The sequence below is a fragment of the Kickxella alabastrina genome, assembly GCF_025024165.1.
Source record: "Kickxella alabastrina strain RSA 675 chromosome Unknown BX661scaffold_1, whole genome shotgun sequence".
In the NCBI taxonomy this organism is placed as follows: domain Eukaryota; kingdom Fungi; phylum Kickxellomycota; class Kickxellomycetes; order Kickxellales; family Kickxellaceae; genus Kickxella; species Kickxella alabastrina.
The window spans coordinates 1,799,537-1,819,789 of record NW_026251472.1 but is presented as its reverse complement, the minus strand read 5'-3'; the positions used below and the strand labels follow the sequence as shown (position 1 = coordinate 1,819,789).

The window sequence follows — 20,253 nt, the reverse complement described above, 5'->3', positions numbered from 1 at the left end:
TATACCTTTTTCTGCTTTGTAGCTGTACTTTCTTTTCTTCTTTTTAGCCTGTCTGCCTTTGCATTATTTTGTGAACGAGTCTGGTGCTTTTGGTTAAGCGGGTGCTGCTGACTTGCACACTTGCTCCTTTAATTTTTTGTTACGTCTTCATTACTTTTTTCTCTCATTTATTATTCAATACTTGCTTTTGACTTGCACTTTTCTTATTCTGGCGCACTATACCCAAACCCACACATCGTTTCTCAACACATTGCCCGGACATGGCAGCTATAAGCAAGCGCCCAACTGCACAGACAACAGACGCAAAGTACACAGCACATCCGTCGAGGGAGGCCAGACACCTTGTAAAGTGGACTGAGATTGTTGGTGGCCTGGCCGTGCTACTCCTACTGACCGTGGGGCTGGCCTTTGTACTGTCGACCTTTTTTCTGGCAACAATTGGCGTCGGCCAGTTGGAATTGCGGATTATTATATTGCTCAAAAACTGGTGGGTTTCAGGCCTGCTAATTGCAGTATTGGCCGCTGCCGTTGCCCGCCATCGTTACCGCCTTTGGCTGCGCCTAAAGGTTGGTAGCGGCACCGGCAGTACTGGAAATGCCAGCAACAGCCTTTAAGCTGGCTGAAAACAGGGTGAACTCCTCACTCCTTTTTTTCAAATCCACCACTTCTCATGTTGTTTTTCAGCTGCTTAGCGTTCGCACTGACATTTGATATTTTGCATCCATTTTTTCACGTTAATTTTTCCAAACCACAGATAAATAAAAGCATCATTGTGATGCAAAAATAAAAACTAAAAATAGGGCTTGTTTTTGCGCAAAAGATGAGACGAGTTGTTGCTAGCAAAGCGTGAGCAGGACATGTTTGCTTTTTTAATTATTTTCGCCGCCGCCCCATCGATTGAGACAGCAGGGGGTTGAGGAGACGCGGCGCTTCTGGGCTGTGTAGCCTCAGTTGCAAGGCCCTATTGTCTCTACTGTCTGGAGTCATTTTCGCTTGCATTCTGTGTAAAAACAAAAATGCTTAAATGAAACCAGGCGAGATGGGCAAATTGCATTCTCTTGGCTGATGACGCTTATGACGATGTTAGCGATGATCAAAAGAATGACGAATATATTTGGTAGTGTGAAGCGCAAAAAAAACTGCACAGCCTGGAAAGTAAAAAAGGGCTCGACTTGTTTTCACCTACACCTCCACACACATACACTTTGCGCTCTTTGAGCCTGGGTTTTCGTGTTTTTTCCCCTTTCTCTTTTGCTTCTTTATTCATTCATCATTTTTATTGCACTATTTATTTCAAGAGAAAAGCAGGAGGGGAGAAAAACAGGGGGAAAGGACACGGCTAAATTCCATTTTTTGAATTCACTTTTTTTTACCACTGGCGCATTTCAATACATTACCGCATCCGCCAACAACACTGTAAAACGAAATTTGCGTGTTAGAAGCCATGCGCATATTTGTCATTCCTATTACCCGGACGCGGTGGGCGCTGCACTGCCATCCGACCAATTCAGTGCCCACACGAATTACAAAGTGGGCCATTGTCGCCCACGACAAGTGGAGCAAGTGGAGTACGTACCCGCGCGACAGCTGGCGCGGCAAGATATACGCATACGGAGAAACGCTAATGGACAAGATTGATTTCCGCGAGTACTTTCTCAAAGAGATCCCGACGAAAAGTGAGGGCGCCCTGATGACAAAAATGGATATTATTGCGCCGAGCATCATTGGCCAGTCGGAGATCCTCCAGGAGCTGCGCGCCCTGGCAGTCATGCAGGATCCGTACCACGGCAAATGGATGAAATATTGCTGCTATATGCTGCCTGTGTCGTCGTTATTTACGCTGGTGCCTATTATTCCCAACTTTCCATTTTTCTACAACCTGTTCCGCGTGTACTCGCATTATAAGGCGCGTCATGGAGCTCGGCATCTCTTGCACTTTTTGGACTCGGGCGCTTACGAGGTAGTGCATGATTCTGAGCTGAGCCGCTGGTATACTGGCGCAATGACGCCTGCGCAGTCCGGTACCCCAGATTCGCACACTGTGGCTGGCAGCTCGGAGTCTGTAGATGTCAACCATTCGCTGGATCGCCGCTCGCCGGATCGCTTGTCGGCTGGCAGCAGTGACCATGTCAATGATGATTTTGACCGCCGAACGTTGGATAGCAACTGCCATCTGCTGGAGGAGGACCCGCCGTTGGTTACTGATAATGACATTTCAAACATGGCCAGCTATTTCATGCTGCCATCTTTTGAGCCTGCCATTCGCCGCGCTCGTCACCAGATTATTGCCCAGCGGATCAAGTCAACTCAGCAGCCGTAGCAGCTGCTGCTCTTGTTTCTTTAACGTGTTTAGAGTATTTTCTTGAGGTTATTTACTTATTTATCTATTGCGCACATCCTTATGTCTGCAGAAATGTGATTGCAAGATATTATAGAAGAAAATTGAATGAAAAAACTGTACATGGAGGCGGGTGGTCAATGTGGCTGGGCATTTAGTTCCCGTATATGTCTGTGGGTGTGTGTTTTGAAACGCAAATGTATGATTGTGATGAAAGTCAGGGATTTAGCATACTTTCTCGATAGAAAAGTCGGGAAAGCTTGACAAGTTTATCAAGTAACTTTTGAAGGTGCGCAAGGTTGAGTTTGTCCTCAACGAGTTCTGCCAGAACACCATTACGACCGACAGTGCTGAGTTGCTTGTCCCGCTGCGCTACAGACTCCATTACCCTGCGTACAAAAAAAACGAAAAGGTGATGCTAGAATTGGGCTGAGTCACGTACCAGTGCAAATTCATGCAACATCAATGTTGATGTTTCATGCCAGCAGCGATTTTACAATGTGAGCCTCCTCAGCTATTTTCGTAGTCCCAATTTCGGTATATTTAGCATAATTAGCATCATGTTTACAGTGATCAGCCAATTTTGATACCATTCAATGTATTGTGCGCCTGTTTTAAGCTCGAGGTTGACTATGAGCAAGCATGCGCACGTGGACGATCTGTTGGATGTAAATTGGGTTTTTGAATCTCGGATTCTGAAACAATTCAACCTCACAACTTTATAGATGGCTATTAGGCGGAGACAATTGTATCGGCAGACCCCCCGAACACACATCTGTGGCAAAATGTCTGATTATCATTCTGAAAAAAGGGAAAACAAATGTTCCACATAGAATTTCTTTTGCAGCGGGTTCTTTTTTTTGATATTTGCATTTAGGCCAGTTGAAGCGAGCAGGAAACCGGATATCAATGGCGCCTGCATAAAAGTATATGCCATGGAAAATCATAAAAATATGCGTGCGAGAGAAAAAGTGGGGAATTCCCTACCTTTAAAAAAAATATAGAGCATTTTTAGTGGATATGTCATGCTGGTTGGTGACCAAGAATATCTTGTTTATGAGAATAGTACAGCTGCAATACCGGTGTTTATACATGTATATGCACATTTTTTTGTTATGCAGCGTTGATACGTGTGAGATTGACATTTTGTCTTGGAGTTTGACATGCATATGCCAAGGATTTCGGTCTTGGCAAAAAAAGGAATTATTTTGAATTCCGCAAACTGCATTTTTATTTTTATTTTTTGCCCTGCATTTTGTGATGCGAATATTTCCCCTGTTTCTTTTATTTTTGAATGCATTAATTGCAGGGGGATTATTAGGTAGTTGAATTGCCGACGCCTGCCATGCGGTTTCGCTCGGACAAGATATTGTTTCCCGAATAAAAAAGTTAAATTACAACAATGTGCTTGGACTTTTTACAATTGGCCTCCTTTCTTGATCGTATGTGTGCGCACACATATTTTTCAATTGTATATATTCTGAAAATATCTTGGGATTTGCAGCCAACATGTATTTTGCATATGCTGCCCACATATGGCCAATGTGTAGTTTGTATTCGAGCTCTTATACATTCACACACATGTATATCCGCGTAAAAATGACACCAAGTACAATCTGCAGATTAAAATGGAAATGGAAATGAAAGAGAGCACATTCTCAGACAAAAAAAGACATTTTTGCAAATATTGGTTTTTTTGACGCTTTTCAACTTTTGATGCGGTACTAGGTTTCTTTTTCCGCGCACCAATGTAAACACCATCCCTTTTTTGGCGCGGTCTATATATATTTTTTGCTTCTTCACAGTCAGGAATAAAAACAAGCAAAAAAACTATTATGAACCGGGTTTTCGCAGTGCGCGGACTCTAAGAAACATACATTTTTCCGAGTTGCGTGGAGGGGAGGGTCTTCCAAAATGGCGAATAGCATTTGTATTTTTTATTTGCGGATGCCGATCCGGCCCCCCTCAAGGTTCAAACGCAAAAGGTGAAAAAAGGAAGTGATTTGCAAAGGGCAAAATGGCGTTTTTGTTTGCCTTTGGAAAAGATAAAATCAGATCGGCATAAAAAAATATTTTATCCAACTTTGACAGTTTTAACAAAAGACCCGAGCAACCAATGGTTAATCAACAGGCCTCCTTTTCCATATGCTTGACCCCTCGCGCTTTCGGGTTTTATTTTCTTCTTTTCTGGGCTTTTTTCTATTTTATGATTTACCTGCTTAAAAAGAAAACAAGCAGCACCAAATAAATGTAATTGGCAGAATAACCAAACAGCCTATAAATGAAGGACGGGGGCGGAGAGGGGGTTGTGCCAAGATGCACCTGCATGTCCCGCCCGGAGCCGGGAGATTATGGTGCTCCGATGCGCACAAAAAGAAAGTGGTCAAAAAAACGAGTCAGTTTGCCGCCACTTTTTTCCCTACAATTTATTTTTCCAAACGAATCACCTTGCCCATACGGTAAAAAAATGGATTTGTGTTTGTCTGTTTGTTTGCTTTGCTTCTGAGAGTACCAGCCCCTTTCATTCGGCTGAATGATTAACTCAAACCCCAAAAGCATGTTTTTTATTACCCGCGAAACGCGCTGGAGACCGCAACAACATGGACGCAATTGCTTACATCGCCTACATTGTTTGTCTTTTTTGGATGTATGTCGCCAAATGAAAAACCCGGGAAATGATAACATTTATTTTTAAAAAAAAAATTTGGGGGGGGGGGGAATGTGTGTTTTGACCAAACAGCCATGATGCTTTTTTAGTAGTACATGGATGGGCCAACAGAGTGAGCGCTCAGGGGCATCACCGGCTGTTTGGCCGCCGCCAGCTGGGGATTGTGGCTATGCTGGTGCTGGTGGTTGTAGCTGTGGCTGTGGCTGTGGCTGTGGTTGGGGTGGTGGTAAGCACCGGCGGGTGAAGCTGGGGCGCTATACTGTGGGTGCATGTTCATGCTCATGTTCATAGGCGAAGGCAGTGGCCGCGCATATGGGTGCACAGCGTGATGCTGGATATGAACGGGACCAGCGGACATTGGGCTAGGCATATGGCCATGGCCTTGGCTGTGCACATGTGCATGGTAAGCCTGCTGCTCAGCGGCAGACTCCATAAACACAACCTTACGCGGGCTCCCATTGCGGCGCGACTTTGGCGACATATGGGTGCGATAGTGCTGCATCATATTGTCCTGGCGCGAGAACCGGCTGTTGCAGCCGGGATACTGGCAGGCAAAGTTCTTCTCGCCCGTGTGGATCCGCTGATGCCGAGCCAAGTGCCCACTGGTGGTGAATGCCTTTCCGCAGCTATCGAATGCACATTTGTATTTGCGTTTGGCCATGGTCTTGGTTCCGGTCGTCATCATGTGCACCATGATGGCGCCCTGGTTCCCAAGGCTGTGCTGGTATGTGGTGGCGCTCATCGGGTAGTGCGTAAAGCTGGGGGTGTATGAGCTCGGTGTAATTGGCGTGCTGGGTTCCGAGGCGGCAAGGCCGGCGGCAGTGACGAGCATGCTCAATGAGGGCAGAGATGAGGCTGTACCCTGGGGCGTGGAGGCGCCGGATGATGTGCTTGAAGTTATCAGGCTCAGGTTTGACGAGGTTGCCCGGGACTTGGAGAAGGAGGGGGCGCCGTTGGCAGGGTTCTTCCAAATTGACAGGCCCGGCATGGACTTGGACCGCCGGCACTCGGGCAAGCTGCTGCTGTCCTCATTGGCATCGTTGAGAATACTGACGCAACTTCCGCTTGCGTTTTTGACCGAAAGCGAAGAGACAACTTGGCGCGGCACACTGGGCGCTGAGCCATAGCTGGCAAGACCAAGACCAAGGTCGGAGGGTGTGCGTGTGGAAGATGTGGCGGGCATATTAATCATATTTGATTTTTTTTGTGGGACTATGTACTATTGTTGCGAAAAAAGGGTGATGTAGAATATTGGATATTAAAAGCTTAAGTATTGAAGGTAACAAAAAAGAGAGAGGCTCAGCGGTGTTGGAGGTTTTGTCGGGTAAGCTTGGTGCTTATTAAATGAAAAGTGATTAAAAAAGAAAAATATTACAAGTGCTGCGACAAAAAGCAGGGGCAGGGAAAAAAGGATATGAAAATTAGGTTCGAACGGACTTTTTAAAAGTTTTTTTTAAGAAAAGTTGGTTGGCGTTGGCTGCGATATATATACAATTCTGCCGCCAGTACTATCTTTGATGCTAACCAAAAACCACCATTTAAAAATAACACAAAGACGCTGTGGCAAGGGGTGTAAAAGAAAGAGTGGGAAGAGGGAAGGGAAGGGAAGGGAGCAAAATGGGCTGGCAAAAGGGGGTGTAGTCTACACCCCTCTCCCCCTCTCCCATGTTTGTTTTATTTATTTTCCTTTTTCTCTCTTTTTTCGTCTACTCTGTTGCAATCAACAATTTTTCCTCCTGCATCTTGTCAACCCAGGCCACTGATCATGGCTCCCGTACCCGCAGAAAGACAGCTGCAAAAAATGCAATAAAAAAGAGACAAGGGGGGAGGAGCAGCGGGTGTTGCTTTTTTTCTCTCGGGCACTGAATAAAACGGCCAAAAAAGAAGAAAAAAAGTAAACACATGCTTGTATATGATATGCAGTCCTTGGACACAGGTCTGGAAGTGTGGATGGGTGGTGCGCATGCATAACAGTACTCGTCTCGGCTACCGTCGGCTATCCCACTCGCTTACTGTGCCCTGGTTAAATATTTAAGCAGAAGCATACAGCAAAAATAAAAAATTGACGATGAATGCCAGAAGGACAAAGGGAGGGTTTTTTGCAATAGCAAGAGAAGAATGTAGGCGATTGTCATATTGTTCCCTTTGCAGAGTGGCGGTGCGCGCGTTTAGCTTGTACCCTTTATTTTTTGTATTGCAGTTTGTAGAGAGTGTGGTGCACGATAGAAATGGCAGGTAGCATGAAGATGGGAATATTTTCACATTGACATTTTGCCCTCTCATGCATCTTTTTTTTCTTGACTTTGTGACCCGGCCTTGAACTAGAACCAAGTGTGTCAAAAATGAGGAAATCCATTTCTCTCAGTCTCTTTCTCAAAGCGTGCCAAATAGAGAAAGTTTGCAAAAAAAATAACAAACAAAATATAACCTTTCTCAATTTGGTTATTCTAAATTATTTTTAACATCTTATTTTGCCACGCGTGGTTAAGTGAACAAAATTTGCAAGGAGAAAAAATGAAAAAGGATTTTCCAAGGGCAATAATTAAACAAAACGGATTGCACACGCTTGGTGAACTCAAAAACCAACCTGATTTTTTTCTGCATCAATGCGGCCTTTTTCCCTTTTTTGATTGCGCTTGACTGTTCAAGGAACAAGAGTGTTGAAATAGTCACTTCAATAAGTGTATATATTTCTCTTTAGTTAATTCCGCAGACAAACTTTAGAGCCAATCACTTTTTTTGACTTCCTTTTTAGTTGGCAACAGACAGGGGTGGAGGGGGGGAAGCAAGATGTGCGCTCAGATAGCAGCTGAAAAAGAAAGGCTGGACTTGCTTATATATTTTTTTTAGTACATTGCAATTGTACACCCTTCCTCCCCCCCCTTGTTGCATAATGGCACAATTCCGAGAGTACAAAATGATAACCTCGGGTCGATACTTTAGTCCAAACTACAAGGAGCCAATTTTACATGCTTTGGAAGAATTCAAGCAACCAAGCACTTGTAGAAAAAAAACCAGTTTTTTGTATAGAAACTGTTCATATAGCTAAGCCATATACATCCTGAGTATCCTAAAAATCGATCATTGAAATTATTGACATCTCATATGCAATTGCAACTTGTTGCTCCCTTTTTTGCCACTTCTTCTATACGTGGCATGTTTATTAGTACAGTATTGTTTTTTGTTTTTGTTTTGTTTTGATTGAGTTGAATTGTATTGAATTGGGTTGGATGAAGCCACTTGAACGCTCGTCCTTCTGCGAGGGCCATCATGAAAACATCAATATTGAATAAATGAAAATACAATATTATACCTCGGGCATTGTTGGATATACACTATAACAAGGTAAGAGGAAATAACTGACTAGTATAATCGCGGATCTGCCTTTAATATTCAGTCAAAAAGGGCGCATTGTACAATTGCTATTTTGTCGCCATTCAAATAGCGATAATTATCCAGACAAATAAAAGAAAATGAGTATTGAGAATAGAGAATACAAAATCAAAAAGATGTTACAATAATTCAACATTAAACACTAAAAATTCCCTTTTCTAAAAATGATACACAAAAAAAATCATATACGGAACAATGGTTACACTTGATAGAGTTCCAAATGGAAATAGATAAATGGTGTATTGCATATTAGTTGTCATACGAAAAAAATTCTAGCTTTTTCTTTATTGTTTCAACCAATAAACATGCAATATTGACACATTGCATATTGCACAGAAAAACAAAAGAATATGAATGCGTGTGAGAACACATCCTGTACAAAGGGGGGAGAGAGAGAGGGAAAGAGGGGAGGCTCATCATTGTATTGTATTTGGAAAATTTACTGAGATGTAAAAAATCTCGATATTCAAACAACTGTGGTCTATGAATGGGCTTTTTGTATTTTGCGCACATCGAGACGCCACTCAATTGAGCATATAGTAGAGTAATAGTGAAAATAGTGAAAATGACGGCAAGTTTATGTTTTTTTGTTCCCTTCACCATTGGACACAAGTGGCGCAAGTGATTCAAAGGGGCGGGTGCAATGTTGGAGAATGCAATGTAATAATGCCAGAGGTTTTTTTCCAACCAGTTGCTGTTCATATCATATTGGCATCATTAGATTGATTGGAGATTACAAAAAACCTGCTTCTATGGAGAGAATGGAAAACCAGCGCACACCTGAGAAAGACCAGAACAACAATAACAGAAAAGAATCCGTGTTTTGGCTGTACATATCAGCGGAACAACAACATCATTCAGTTGAGTTTATTTTGTTTTCTGTAGGCACAGGCAGCTCGCACCCCGCATAGCACCACGCCAAAAAAATAGTAAAACAACCAAAAAGTCAATGTAAAACCAAAAAGCAGTAATTGTTAGGTCATGTAGCTACCAAAAGGTAGACTCTCAGAAGGAAGTTGGTTAGCTCAAAAAAGGGTCAATCACGAGCCAATGGGGGTCTAGCTCAAATGGGAGAGCGCTCGCTTAGCATGCGAGAGGCACTGGGATCGATACCCAGGTCCTCCAAATTATCTTTTGCCATTTTTTGCGGCGTGGGCGGGAAAAACAGGTTTTCTTGGTTGGTTCGGCGGGGTGGTGCTCAGCGCACCGTTTTGGCGATAAGCGTGTGCCTGCGAGACGAGTACGTGTTTTTTCTGTAAACTATCTGGAATAATATAATGCGCGTATGGCTGTGGCAGGTTGAGCTAGTTGATAGTGGCATGTTGGCGCTACTGTCTTTTTTTCTCATTCTTTTGGCCAATGTTTTGAGATATTCTTTTTTTTTATCATACGTACACAATATCCGAGCTGGCGATGTTTGTGGTCAGATAAATACATGCTGAAATATAAAAAATAGCCGAACTTGAGTTACGCTGGCCCTGTTTGCAGAGTACAGAGTATACGTGTGTAGTCTTTAGCAGTGTGGGCAGAAGAACGTAGAGCAGAGGTGGCTATGCGTGCATATTAACTACTGTCGCGCTTGTCATTTGCGCATACACGCCCAGCTTCTCCTTATCTTTGCAAATTCTAGAGTCGGCAGCTCTGTAGGCGCGCATCGCCTGTCGTTCTCAGTCCCATGTTTTAGTAAGCGAATAGCCAGTGTGTTGCCAAACAAGTAGATAAAGTCGAGCTTTTATTTTTGGACTTGCTCTTCTTAGTGACCTGGAAGATGTGCGAACCCCCCTCTTTGCTTTCTCACAACATTTGATGGCTTGATGCGCCTTTATTTGGAGAAAGGTGTATTTTATTATACTTTTAAATACACTGAATCCAATATAAACACATAGTCCATGGTGTCAAAGAATACATTGGTAATAAGGGCTTTCGGCCGAATACACAAATCCTGTGTACTCAATCTTTTCCCGTTAGTTGAAAAAGGGGGAGATAATTGGCAAAATTTAATAGGTGCGGGCCATCTCAAAGTTTTCATTTTTCTATTTTTCCACTTGATGATTGGAAAGTTTTCGGCTCGAATAACAGTTCTTTTCCCCTCCCCTCCCCTCTTTTTCTTTTTTTTCTTCTGCTTTCTCTTCTTTACTTTGCCAACATCACATTTATTTATGCTAGTACGAGCTTTATATTAGCATTTAGCAACATACATCTATATCCGTTCTTTTTTCAGCTAGTATTTTGAAAACTTTATATTACACAAGCCCCCCTTCTTTTAATTGTACTTGTGTTTCTTTTCCTTTCCCTTTCTCTCTTTATCATTAAAATTTTGCCTCTTTTCTCCTTATTTTCTAACTATAATTTTCAAACCATTTTTTACTCTTCAAAAAAATCTATATTAATAATAATTACTATTGCTGTTCCTGCTGCCTTCTTTTTCATTTTTTTGAATTCGCAAACGCTATAATAAAAAGCTCTTTCCTATTTTTTAACCTTCTCTCTTTTCAATACCTAAAGCCGCACACGCGTGCGTATACATACTATTTTTGCTCTTAAAATTTTTCTTAGAGCAATGTCAAAGTACTTGGCCCAGACGAATTCAGACAACTCGTTGCCGGTTTCCCCCAAAAGCATAACTATTACTGACGGCACGGTTATCAGCACAGATGGTAAGATATTAATGCGCCTTCGTTAAAGCTCTCCGACACTGCAACTTGTTGGCTCATATAGGCAATTTTTTTATTTTTGTGCAATATGATAGATAGATTTTGTATTTTTGTTTTATTGTTTCTGGGAAATATGTACACGATGTTGGCAAAGCATGCCACCGCACTGCCTTCTTATTTTGCTGGCCTCTAGTATATTATTCACACCAATATTTGCTCTGCCTTTTGCGACTTTTGCAAGCGGTACCTACATAAAAAATACGTAGCTCAAATGCTTTCTTTTGTCCTGTTTAAAGTCTTGTATTTGTTTCTTTATTTCTGTCGCGTCCAAAATTTCCTCGCTCATACTAAGCTTATTATTGGCATCAAGGTGCTCAACATACATGTAGATTACGTGTACTTGCAAAATGACTTGTCAGACGAGCCGTTCTCTATTGGGCGGGTCATGGAGTTTGCGTACGTGCCGCGCGTAAAGCAGCCAAAGCCCCTGATGTCCGCAAGCTGGCGTCAAAACTCAGGCGCGTTTGATGCATCAAAGGGCAGGGACAATGACACGCAGCAGTCAGGTGACACACCCAAGTTCAAGCGCGAGGGTACGCCCGCATCGTCAACATCGTCAGTAACTTCCGCTGCATCGGCGCAGCTGCGGGCTCGCATCGCAACCTTTTCGCGCTCGCGAGATCTGCCAGTGTCGCGGGCAAAGGTCAAGGACACGCGGCTGGTGATTGCCACAATGTACTCGGACCTGTACCTCGTCTCGGCGATCAAAGGCAAGTGCGTTGTGAGACACACAGCCGAGATCCACGACCTCAGTGTATGGAAAAACACGCCCGACCACTACTATTATAACCAGTTCTTTGACCGATACAGCTCGCGGCTCTTTGACATTATCCCGGTCAGTCAGATCCGCAACGCACCGCAGGACGTGCTGCAAAAGTTGTTTGACACGTACGAGTTTATCTTTGCTGAGTCGCAGAAAATCTCGGACCTGGTCAACACGCGGCGCGCGTGCACCGTCTGCGCAAAGTGGTGCAGCATAAGCGAGTCACTCAAGTGCTCGCTTTGCGACAAGCACTACCACATGCAGTGCCTGGATCCGCCCATTAGCCGCAAGCCGGCGAAGGGGTACAGCTGGCAGTGCGCTGCGTGTCTGCGGCGCATCCAGGAGCAGCGCGCAAATGCCTCGAGCAATGCTGATGAGTCGGCGGATGTCACTGGTGACCGCAAGCGGACCACTCGCACGACTCTCGCTGAGGAGTTTTCAAATTCGCGGCGTTTGCTGTCGGGGGCCGGTGGCGCGTCGGCTTCGGATACCGAGTCGCGTGCGGGAAGCAAACGGCTAAAGCTTTCGCACGGCGACGGCAAAAGCGGCACAGAGGCTGCGGCAACGCCAATTCCGCGGCCCAAGAACCGTGGGCTGTGGCCGTTCCGCTACTTTGGCGTGAATACCAACATCGAGGACGTACTCAACGACGATGAGCGCATCTATCCGCGTGCCGTTAGCCGCATCGGGCCCAAGTACCAGGCCCTCATCCCGGATATGGTCTCTCCCAGCGGCCCCGCGCTCGACAAGTACCTCACAAAGAAGCGCGCCCAGATGCTCGGCGGCAGCAATGAGGCCAGCGACGATACAGGGCCTGCGAACCAGCAGTCCAGCGTGCATGAGACGGCCGCAAGCAACAGTGCGTGGCCGTCCACCGGGAGCACCACGCCGCTGGCAGGCCAGACGAACCAGTACACGCATCGTGGGAAGGAGGGTGGCGGTGGCGCTGGCGTTGGTGGGCGGTGGCATGGCAAAAGCGCAGACCAGATGGACACCACTTGGGACAAGATTGAGGTCGAGCGCGGCAACCACGACGAACATCTCTTCTTCAGACAGCCATCGTTCCTGGATAATGAAGAGCTCGACATGTACATGGATTCAATACTGCCGTACCTGAAGCGGCACTTTAGACTTGTACGCGATTTCACGCTGCTCGATTGCCAGGACGCCGCGCTGCACGGGCTGGCGCAGCACAACTACGACGTCGAGGAGGCGCTGATTACGATCCCCGAATGCCCCGAGGAGTACATCCGGCGGCGTGCGGCGGGCGATATGTGGACAAACGAGGCACTGTCAAAGTTCATCGAGGGCCTGCGCGAGTATGGTTCGAATCTGCAGTCCATCCACGAGGTCATGCCCGAGAACAGCAGACGCGCGATTGTGCTGCGCTACTATCTGATCCACCCGACAAAGGTTGGGAGGCGGCTGCAGGAGGAGTTCAACAACCGCAACCACGCGGGCCAGCGGCGGCCGAATCTCGGCGAGGGCACAAGCAACGCGCACCTAGACACTGCCTCAGATGCCGGCGTGAGCAGCGTAAACACGCCGGCCAGCTCGCCACGGCTTTCAGGGCTGGGCGACAAGCCGAACCGGCGCTGTGTACACTGCCAGCAGGAGAACTCATCGCGGTGGTACGCGGCTCCCGCCGATATGACGGTGCACTACACGCGTGGCGCAAAGTCGTCCGGCATCCAGCGCATCATTTGCGCTGACTGTCGCGAGTACTGGAATCACTACGCGCTGATGCCCGACCAGGACTCAATCAACGCGCGCAAGCACCATTCCCAGCAGAAGCAGAAGGCCAGCAATGGGGCCCGGGGCGCGGCGGCACCAGCATCGGCACCAGCATCAGCATCAGGATCGGCATCGGCATCGGCGGCGGCATCAGTGTCAGCGGCAGATCAGGGGAACGGTAACGTTCGTTCCAAGACAGTCAGTGTGCAGCCCAAGGCGCGTGCAACTGCGTCGTGGCCGCTGATTCCATGTGACGTGTGCAGGCTGAAGACGCGCTTTACTGACCACACAGCGCTGATGTGCCAGGATTGCGGACTCTGCCTGCACCTGGCGTGCTCCGGCTACCCTGCGCGCGCGCGCATCAACCCCAAGCGCTGGCGCTGCGGCGTGTGCTCCAACGTTGCAAATCCAACGGTGTCGATCAACTACGAGTGCATGCTCTGCCACAAGAGTGCGCCGGCATTGCTGGCTGCACCTGAGCGCCCGCGGCCGTTGATGTGGCGCACTAGCGGCAACAACTGGGTGCACGCCCATTGTGCACTGGTCGTTCCCGAGTTGCAACTGTCGTTTATTCACGGTAACATCATTGTCAGTGGCTTTTCGGCTGTGCCCAGCAGTGCGTGGGAGCGCAAATGCTCGGCGTGCAGCAGCGCGGAGGGGGCGGTGATCAAGTGCTGCGAGAAAAGCTGCCAGGAGGGAGCCCACGCTTCCTGTGCGCAGCTGGACATTAGAGGCGGCGGCGGCGAGCAGCTGTCTCCGTTGGGCCTGCGCATCACCCTGGCGGGCCGCATGGTCGACGGTGGGCGTGCCGGAGACTTGGATATCCTCAACAGCAGCGTGGCCGACTTTATTGCCGGCGGCCACAAGCTCAGCGTCGTGCTCAAGTGCGCCAGGCACGCGAACAGGATCTCGTCATCGGATGTCGATCTCAGCGCGGCCGACCAGACCGGTGTCTCGATGATGTCCGCGGTGGTCGCCTCAAAGGTTGCCTCGGGCCCGTTGGCGCGCAACGATAACTTAATGTCCTTCGCAGCGGCACCCATTGCAGTGGCCAAGCCGGATACGGGCACTTCTTCAGTTGTGCAGGCGGCGGTCGTTTCGCCCGTGCTTCGGTCCTCATCACCGCCGCCGCCATTGTCTTCCAGACGGAGCAGCGGCCAAGGATCGTCGAAGGAGCCTACATGTATGCGGCCCAAGATGGTCGCATGGTCTAAACTGTCGATCGATCCGTCCTGCGCGCAGTGCTCGACCGAGTTTTCGCCGGTCTGGTGGCCGCTGTCGCCGGGATCATCCAGCAACGGCGCGACGCAGACAATAGACAGGAAAATTCACAAGTCTAGTGCCAAGGTTCTTTGCCACCGGTGCTATACAATGTCGGCGAGTTCTGTCTCGCACGGCAACAAAATTACATCGTCATAATCTTGTTTAACATAAGTATTTTTCTCTTTGTTTTTAATTATTGTTTCAACTACACAAGGGGGAGATGGGGGGGGGGGGGCAGGAGTGAAACCCCACGGTTTCACTGCTTAAAAACGAACATTTGCAGCACACTCCATGGCTAGATTTTGTCGTTGAATAATTTTCAAATTTTCGGTTTATTTTTGGAATATGAAAATGATATAAAATTGCTGGCTTTGTACCGCCCATTTTTAGGGCCATTTTGCCAGCGCTGATGCAGGCAGGAAATGGCAGGAAATCAGGCACTACAAAAAACTCAGCTATTGTTTGCTTACTCAATCCCTGGTTTCTTGAACGCTTGACCACAGCTTGACCGGTGTCTCATATAGCAAAACGTTCTCACATTATTATTTCATAATCAGCTCTGCCTATTTAAATCACTTCTGGTAACTAGATTTGAAAGGACAGGGTGAAAAATGTAAAAGTTAAGGTCGATTATAATTATTTTGGCTGTGCAACCAGCTATTTTTTTTAATAAAAAATGATCAACTCAAATCAATTCACCCAGCTATATTTTTTTATTTTTTCAGTATGCCCATCAACATAGAGGCCCTCCTCGGCCTTTGCAAAATGCATTGTTCCTAATTCCTACCAGTTTTGCGTGAGCATGTCGTCACTGTCCATCGTGTTGCAACAGCTACATACGAGCTCGCACAGTATATCTTTTTACAAGAGCTGGATAATGAGGACTTTAATATCGTCGACCATCTGAATCAAGGATTCTTTAAGGAGAGTTTTATCGCCCCTTGCCTCGGAGATCAAAGCAAACCATGCAGCAACAACCTTAAAACTGCAAACTGCAAACTGATCAACAAGCACAGGCACACGTTCCTCAAGGAAATCAAGTTTGAGTGCCCGCAGCTCATTGGTGCGGCCTTTGTTGCTAATTATGAGGGTACAACAATCCTCGCCGCATATAAATCCCATGTGTCTCAGCGCTTTAGCGGGCAGTTGAAACATATGGTCAACATAGAACTTGACGTAAAGAAAAGGACTAAACAGCGGCACGAGATTCTTAAGAGTGAGGATGGCCATACCGAAAAACAAATACAACAATGCATTAGCAAGGAGATCAGAATTCCAGCAGGCAGGATGAAGTGGGCTCTGCTGTGTGCTAAGACCAGCAAAGACAGCAAGCAGATCAACTCCAAGCATACTTCAGACTCTATTCTCCGTGACAGGGTGGCGGGCCTAATTGAGAGCTTCTTTGGCACCTACCCTGAGGACTACATCTTCAGTGACAATGGACTCAAGTATGATTCTGTGGCTAAGCCAGTAAACCACTTTGGGGCTTCTGTTGAGATGTTCCGGTCTTTAAAGCTCAACGAGGCTGTGAATACAATTTCCCTCTTTCCGACGAGGACGTCTATTGTACTGGGTTTTACTACGCTCGACAAGACCATTCTTGCACGGGGTATTCTGCCTATCACAAAGAGCCGACTTAAAGCGCTGCACAATGGGAAGCTTTACCTAGATATCAAGCTTCCCGAGATTCCGCGTCTGAAGGATCTCAAAGGCAAGTCACCAGAAGAAATTTGGTCACTCTTTTATGATATTTCATGTTGGCCGTTTTTGCTCGACTCTCGAAAGGACAAAAACCCGCACAGGTTTGGTGGGGTCATTCGTACTGATGGCACTGCAGTTATCGTATTACTAGACTCGCCCGCCAACACACAGAGGAAGAGGGTCAAGGCAGAGAGGATTTTACGGTCTAAGAAAGGTTCTGGCGATGCTGACAACAACAACGAGAACAACAACAACAACAGCGACAAAGACAACAGCACCAGCACCAGCAATAGTGGCAAACTTGCCAATGGTGTACCCTGCAGTAAGAAAGGTTCTCCTCCCGAGTACATTGATAATTTGCCAAAAATGGCATACATGATATTGGTGACAGATCAGCTCTCTTTGATACCAGTCGACGGTATATGCTTTATTATCTGGGATATAAAAGCAGTTACAAAAAGGGTGAGAGAATGACTTTCCGCCACACCAAATATTCCGAGGCTAATAAGCGTCGTGAGCGCGTGTTTCATTGGATCCGCAAAAACGCAAAAAAGGTATTCCAGCTTGACCCAGCAAAGCTCGCCAAGGCAGAAACAAATGGTTGGTATATGTCTGTTGAGGATACCGAGCGCGCGCTCAACCACCCTGGCTCCAGTACACTTGCTTGCAAGTTATATGCTGAGTACCTCCTTGAGCGCCGGAAAGGTGATTTTGTTTTGGGAGAGCACTACCACAACACACAGACCCTTGGCAAGAGTCAGAAACATGCCGGCAGCAGCTCAACTGACTCCTTGCACCGCAAGTTCCATTATCTTTCCTTCGTCAACAGAAAGCGCGCCGATGTCAAACTCGCAAAATCTTTACATGCAAAATTTGAGCCAGATCCGGTCCTAATTCTTGGTAATTGGACCCAGGCATGGCCCGTCACCATGAGCCAATTCGTGGCAAGGGGCGGCGGGAGATGCCAATAGGTCAGGGATTCACTGTCTATTTGATCGACGAGTATTGTACTTCAACATTTTGCCCGGTATGTGAGAGCAGGATCGAGAAATTCCACAAAATTGATGATCCTTGTCTGAAGAATCCCAAGCGCAAGTACCACGTCGCAATGGCAGCAGCAGCATTTAATTCCGTCGTAGCTGCAACCACTTCGGCCGCTGCGTCTGTCGCAGCAGCAGCCACCGACGCCGCAGCTATTACTGACAGTGCGCAGCAGAGTCGCAACCAGTGGATGCCTATTCGCCCAGAGTCTGCCGATATTATCCGGCGGATAGGGGAGGAAAAGGGCTGGTCTAAGCGCAAAATTTCCCACAAAATTAAGCAGCAGCTGCAGAATGAGCTGGCTGAGCGAAATTGGGAGCAATTCGTTAATCTTCAGCCTGCTGATAATCTCAAGCGCATTGCCAGGCTGAGCGGCTGGTCGCGGGGCAAAATTGAGCGCAAAATCAGACAGAGGATGTGCAATGAGTTGGCCGCGCAGCAGCAGGTGCAGGATCAGCAGCAACAGCAGCAGGTAGCCGCAACAGGCGTTAATACAATTCCAGCAGTAGAAAAACCTCGCCAAATCTTACGCCACAGCTTGCTTCAGTGTACAGTGGAAGACTGCTTGCAAACCTTTAGGACCGACGGAACCAAGATCAAGGATGGCGAAAAAGTGCCATCAAGCAGGCGGAAGTGGAATCGTGACATGGCTGCGGTGCTAAACTTTCGCATCATTCTTAATGCCCTGCTTAAAGGCGAGCATCCTCCCTATCTCTTGCGCAATAATCCACCGTCAGAGTTGGGTGAGCCCGAGTGTACAGCGACACCCGAGACTTTGTTCAAGCCAAAGCCCAAGCATATGAGCAAGAATCAATCTTCCCATGCTTCTTCTCTTCAAAAGAAGAAACAAACTGGATAATATCTTCAACCATAGTGGTCTATTGCCACTGTTTGTAAACACATTTTAGGTTGCTATGCAGTCTGTGGGAAGAATGTCGTTTTGCAGGATACTTGTAGCCTCATTATTTTCTGTTAGCGTAGTCTACAATTACTTGAATTGAATTTGTTTATTCACAATGTTTTAAAATTTTGCAGCCTTAACGCCTGGGTCAAAATACCGGGCTTTTAAAGAAAACTACATCAGCGCATGCTCTTTTATCTACATATGGCATCCCTGCAGATGAGCTTGCTGAGCTCGTCAAACTCGTTCTCTTGGGGGTGGCACAGCCATGCAATAGCAGTGCAGTTTTTGGGATCTTTGAGCTCAACAGGATAAACACTTTCTGTCAAAAACATCCAAAAGTGGCCATTGTTGCACGCTTTCAAGCACTCGGAGCAGGGCTGAGTGATATGATAGCCAATCTCGTTCCCACTACAATATGGTTTGAAAAAAACAAAGTGCATATAATTTATAATAGCATATTATTAACAGTCCACATTGATTAATACATAACAGAATATTTTCTGCATACATAAACCCAATATAATAAACTTACCAGCCAAGACACGCGACGTTTCTAATTTTACAGCGGCACGATCTTGTGGTGTAATCTGCGCCTACGAGCTGAATCCTCCTAACACTCAAAGCAATATATACTGTGTGCTGAAATTAGCTGATGGGTTGAATTTGCGTTTGTAATAAATTAATGCCAATCCCACTTACATCATTGGCGGCATGTCTGTAGAAAACAACTCGATCCGGTTGTCTGCAAGCAGCAATGCCTATTAATATGGTAAAGTTAATTATAAAAATTGATTCGATTAGTTTGAAACATAATAATTATGCAGCAAAAATTAAAGTAGTCACATTATTTCTAGAAATGCTTTTTCCAGCACGGGTGTCTGGGCGTGTGCGCATTAAAACATGACATATTTCTCTAGTTACTGCAACAAAAGCTGCTAGTTAAAAACTCTGCAAATAAGGAAGCAGAAGAGAGATCGTTCCATCATGCGCAAGATGGAACAAAATAAACGTGCTGCAAATTTCCATTCAGTTGTGATCGGCCTCATGTTTCATATTATTTACACGATATCGTGGAGAAATATAGCCTTCCAAGGAGACGCATGTTCACTTACCCGCATTCCCCGCGTGCAGACGTTATTGTGGCAGTATCGGCAGTACAGTCGACATGCGCTTTTTGTGCGTGGCTGCTGGGTGTTACTGGGCGGACATGTATTTGACATGGTATCTGCATTCACACCTGTCTATGGTCTGTGCTGAAGTCTGCGTGTGTGTATGTTGAAGCTTAAGTGGGCAGTTAGCGATCCACTTCTTGACCGGATTGCGTGCTTGAAATCGTTTGTCGTTCTTCCTCAATGTAAACCTACATTTTGTAAGCGATATTGCAGTAAAGTTAGTCCCTGGTTTAAATAATGTATACATAATATTTTAAAGTTAATAGCATAAATAGAATAGAACAGGCCACTCAAGTGTTCACTTACCACTCACGTACAGCTTAAAAACAGATAATAAAGAACGCTAGGTTTTTGTGTTAATAGCAATGTCAAAACACTATTGAAAACGAGGCCAAAAATACAAAAAGGGTAAAAACTAGCGTCAACAGGAACACAGCGCTGCTTATATAAGATCGTGCTATTGTCAAAGTGCTCACAAGAGTGTAAGAAGCGCGCGTGGAAAAGAAAGTGGGGTAAGAGTGGGGCAAAAAGAGTGCCAAAAATATAAGATGAAAAATGTGAG

At 46.2% G+C, this 20,253-nt stretch overlaps 7 protein-coding genes and 1 non-coding gene across 8 annotated transcripts; 6 read left to right on the top strand and 2 right to left on the bottom strand.

Annotated features, from left to right (window-relative positions):
* Positions 1-260: 260 nt before the first annotated feature.
* Positions 261-614, top strand: BX661DRAFT_195651 (uncharacterized protein; the record flags this gene model as incomplete). The annotated part of the gene is made up of 1 exon (XM_051537969.1): positions 261-614. One exon carries the CDS (start codon positions 261-263, stop codon positions 612-614), a length of 354 nt encoding a protein of 117 aa, XP_051395500.1.
* Positions 615-1,444: 830 nt separating this feature from the next.
* Positions 1,445-1,984, top strand: BX661DRAFT_124233 (mitochondrial K+-H+ exchange-related-domain-containing protein; the record flags this gene model as incomplete). Its single annotated transcript, XM_051532427.1, has 1 exon — positions 1,445-1,984. A coding segment is annotated over one exon (540 nt), but the record flags the coding sequence as incomplete, so codon positions are not given.
* A 3,503-nt stretch (positions 1,985-5,487) lies between these two features.
* Positions 5,488-5,658, bottom strand: BX661DRAFT_127812 (uncharacterized protein; the record flags this gene model as incomplete). The annotated part of the gene is made up of 1 exon (XM_051532495.1): positions 5,488-5,658. A coding segment is annotated over one exon (171 nt), but the record flags the coding sequence as incomplete, so codon positions are not given.
* Positions 5,659-9,451: 3,793 nt separating this feature from the next.
* Positions 9,452-9,524, top strand: BX661DRAFT_t1. The gene has a single exon. It is a non-coding gene; the product is annotated as a tRNA-Ala (tRNA).
* A 1,272-nt stretch (positions 9,525-10,796) lies between these two features.
* On the top strand, positions 10,797-15,086 carry BX661DRAFT_10822 (uncharacterized protein). The gene is made up of 2 exons (XM_051532413.1): positions 10,797-11,056; positions 11,443-15,086. Exons 1-2 carry the CDS (start codon positions 10,960-10,962, stop codon positions 15,027-15,029), a joined length of 3,684 nt encoding a protein of 1,227 aa, XP_051395497.1. The 5' UTR covers positions 10,797-10,959; the 3' UTR covers positions 15,030-15,086.
* Positions 15,087-15,734: 648 nt separating this feature from the next.
* On the top strand, positions 15,735-16,532 carry BX661DRAFT_211554 (uncharacterized protein; the record flags this gene model as incomplete). The annotated part of the gene is made up of 1 exon (XM_051538727.1): positions 15,735-16,532. A coding segment is annotated over one exon (798 nt), but the record flags the coding sequence as incomplete, so codon positions are not given.
* Positions 16,533-17,008: 476 nt separating this feature from the next.
* Positions 17,009-17,697, top strand: BX661DRAFT_211552 (uncharacterized protein). Its single transcript, XM_051538726.1, has one exon. It carries the CDS (start codon positions 17,045-17,047, stop codon positions 17,543-17,545), a length of 501 nt encoding a protein of 166 aa, XP_051395495.1. The 5' UTR covers positions 17,009-17,044; the 3' UTR covers positions 17,546-17,697.
* Positions 17,698-18,624: 927 nt separating this feature from the next.
* On the bottom strand, positions 18,625-19,739 carry BX661DRAFT_202808 (protein FAM72; the record flags this gene model as incomplete). The annotated part of the gene is made up of 4 exons (XM_051538515.1): positions 18,625-18,927; positions 19,052-19,129; positions 19,219-19,277; positions 19,632-19,739. The coding sequence occupies 4 exons, from the start codon at positions 19,737-19,739 to the stop codon at positions 18,711-18,713; spliced, it is 462 nt and encodes a 153-aa protein (XP_051395494.1). The 3' UTR covers positions 18,625-18,710.
* Between the last annotated feature and the right edge of the window lie 514 nt (positions 19,740-20,253).

Bases quoted from the DNA above. Each gene is read 5' to 3' on its own strand.
- BX661DRAFT_10822 (XM_051532413.1), top strand. From the start codon at position 10,960: ATGTCAAAGTACTTGGCCCAGACGAATTCAGACAACTCGTTGCCGGTT. The intron at 11,057-11,442 runs GTAAGATATTAA...ACATACATGTAG, and splicing joins CACGGTTATCAGCACAGATG to ATTACGTGTACTTGCAAAAT.
- BX661DRAFT_211552 (XM_051538726.1), top strand. From the start codon at position 17,045: ATGACTTTCCGCCACACCAAATATTCCGAGGCTAATAAGCGTCGTGAG.